This window comes from Mandrillus leucophaeus, unplaced genomic scaffold, assembly GCF_000951045.1.
Source record: "Mandrillus leucophaeus isolate KB7577 unplaced genomic scaffold, Mleu.le_1.0 Scaffold767, whole genome shotgun sequence".
Taxonomy (NCBI): Eukaryota; Metazoa; Chordata; class Mammalia; order Primates; family Cercopithecidae; genus Mandrillus; species Mandrillus leucophaeus.
The window spans coordinates 686,870-689,571 of NW_012108330.1; the positions used below are offsets into that span (position 1 = coordinate 686,870).

Below are 2,702 nucleotides of genomic sequence, written 5' to 3' on the forward strand. Positions count from 1 at the left end.
AAAAAAAAAAACAAAAAACCGTCCCTGCCACTAACTGGCAGCCTTGATGTCCACTCACTGCCGGGCTCTCTGCCTGTTCTCCCTGAACGGCTGTTAACTTGTCCCACGCAGTCACACCTACCAATGTTCCTCTCTGGCCAGGCTGCATCTACAACCCTGGCAAGGGGCACTCCAGTGACTGCCTGCCTGAGGCCCAGAAGCCCAGAGGCCCATGGGCAGTGAGACGCCCTAGCCTTTGCCTCCTGCCTCAATGTGCAGACTCTCCCTGAGCCTCTGCGGCTCTGGCCCAGGTATGGTCACTCCTTCTCAGGCACAGTCTCAGACACCCTCCAAAACTTCTCTCAAAGAGTTATTTACATTTCTTCCTAGTGTCTTGGAACAGAGAAAATGTAGCCAACATCAGGGTCTATGCAGAAGAGCACGCAGAGCGGCCCGAGACTGCTGTCCTTAGGAAGGCCTGCTTGCCAGGAGGGCCCCAGGCTGGCTTCCAGGCATTTAGGTGTCAGGAGGCTTCCTACCATTCCCTAAACGATGGCATTGGCTCAAGGTGCCTAGATTGAACAAACAATGTGGTGTGTGCCACACCCCTGCTTTCTTTCTGGGAGTCTGGAATTTTGGTTCATGCCAGGCAGAGGGCTCCCACATGACACTCTGGTGGCTCAACACAGAGCTGGCAAGACAGGTCTGAGCTCTAAGTAAGAACATGATACCAGCTGTGTTGGTTCCACTGGTACCACCGCTGACCTGATGTGGAAGTTAAGAGGTTCTGGACCCAGAGACCGGGCAGAGCATGGTGGCTGGGGCTTAGCCTCAGTAGCCAGGCTGCCAGAATTCCAATCCCTGCCTTGTTTCGTATTAGTTATGAGACCTCAGCCAAACAACCCATTTGGGCCTAAGCGAACTCATCTGTAATACTGGGATCATAACAACCTACCTCATAGAGACACTGTGAAGACAAAACAAATACAGGAATAGTGCCTGAAACAAATGCAGGGACTATTAATATTAAGAGCTATGATTAGTAATACTGCAGCCAGGCCTGTCTGCCTAACGCCAGCTTGCAGGTCTGAGCCCGCCAGCTGAGCTCTTGCACACACTGCTCCTGACCACCGGTGCCTCTCTCGCTCCAGGCTAAATATATCCCGGCTCTTCCAGGAATCTGTAAGAGATGCTTTCCAGGCCTCTCACCATCTCAGCCTCAAGACAAACTGTTTTGTGACAAAATTCTTACAAAATGCAAATGGGAACTGACTGTGGCCAGGGTAAGCACTTCTGCCAGTGACCTCCCTCTGCCCAGAAAAAGCAAAGGAAGAGTGAGGGTTTTGTGTGTGAGGGAGTGAGTAAGTGTGAGTGTGCAAACACCTGGACCACAACACTCATCTTCAGGAGGAGGAAGGCCACGACTGGCTGGCTCTATCCACACACCACCAGCCTTCCTCCTTGGGCCCCACTTCACCTCCTTCCCCCAACCACTGGAGAAAAGCTTTCTGGCCTGACCCAGGACTGTTGTAACCGGGCAGCTTCCTAGCTCACGGCTGCACATTGGTCCTCCTAACACACCCTTCCACAGTGTCACTAGCCTGGCACAAAAACTGCAGCTTCAGTGCCTGCTGGACCTGCCCCTCTCTCACTGTCCTTCCCAGCCTAGACCTGCTCTCCCAGTGGGCTTCAGGCTCGGGCTCCCAGACCAGACCCTGCCCCAGGGCCTCTCAACCTGGAGGCTGTGCTCACATCCCCCTGGGCTTCTGGGAACCCTCCCTGCTCCTCTCCACCTGACTGTGACCTACCACTCCCCAAGGTCACCCCTGGCCACCTTCTCCATGAAGCTACACGGTGTAAGGATATTCCCCTCCCCGAACATCAGATCTGAAAGGTCAGCCCAAACTCCTCACTTTACAGAACGGGAAACTGTGGTATGAGGAGGCCCTAGGATGGGGCCATGGGCATGTCTGAGCGAGGGTGTCCCTGGGCTACTTAACTGTGCATCCAGACCTGAAAAGGACACTTGACTGTCCCTGCCCAACAATATCCAATTTGCCTGGCCTCTCCCTTCTCCCCAAATGCTTAGGGGCACTAATGATACCAAGGGCCTGGCACTGTGTCTGCTCTGCCTAGTCACTCGCTGCCCCCCATCCATGCTGCCTCAGACTGGCCAAAGCTCAGGAGCCACCACAGTTGCAGAACTGGCTCCAGGTGCCCATTCAGAAGGACGTGCAGCAGTTGCTGGTATCAGTACCAGATACCTGATGCCTCGCTGGTACCAGCACCAGAGTTTCCTGGCATCGTCACAGCCCACACAAAACCTAGCCCAAACGGTGCCCAGGCTATCACAGCCTGGGGCTCTCCCTCCAGTTCTCCGATCTAAAAGCCTTACCTGGAGGCTTCCCAGGACAAAACTTGGGGTTTGCTCTATCTTCTGTTTCTCCCCATTTCCACGTCCCCAGGCCCCGGGATCCAGGATTCCACCAAGAATAGAAGTACGAGATTTACTCACTCCTTCCGAGGCCTTCATGCCCACTCTACCAGAATAACTTGTAATGAAAGAAGCCACGACAAGGGAGTTTCCCCAGGTGGAGACTGGGCCGTGGGTACCCAGGGGCGGAGAGCGGCAGAGAGATTGTCCAAGGACCTGAACTTCCCGGCACGAACCCCCGAGCATCAGGCCTGCCCCGCCTCGCCCAGTCGATCCCGAAGTTGGGGGC

At 54.8% G+C, this 2,702-nt stretch overlaps 1 protein-coding gene across 2 annotated transcripts in view; it reads right to left on the bottom strand.

Moving 5' to 3' along the window:
• KRBA1 (KRAB-A domain containing 1) overlaps positions 1-2,701 on the bottom strand; it is a 20,041-nt gene extending 17,340 nt beyond the window's left edge. Inside the window, exon 1 of one of the 2 annotated variants that reach the window (XM_011966620.1) lies at positions 2,495-2,701. Coding sequence is in view for 1 of the 2 variants with exons in the window: in XM_011966619.1 (XP_011822009.1) it covers positions 2,495-2,659 (165 nt within the window). In the remaining variant the exon portion in view is untranslated. The remainder of the gene's footprint in view (positions 1-2,494) is intronic. The other variant, XM_011966619.1, reaches the window with a different exon arrangement.
• Between the last annotated feature and the right edge of the window lies 1 nt (position 2,702).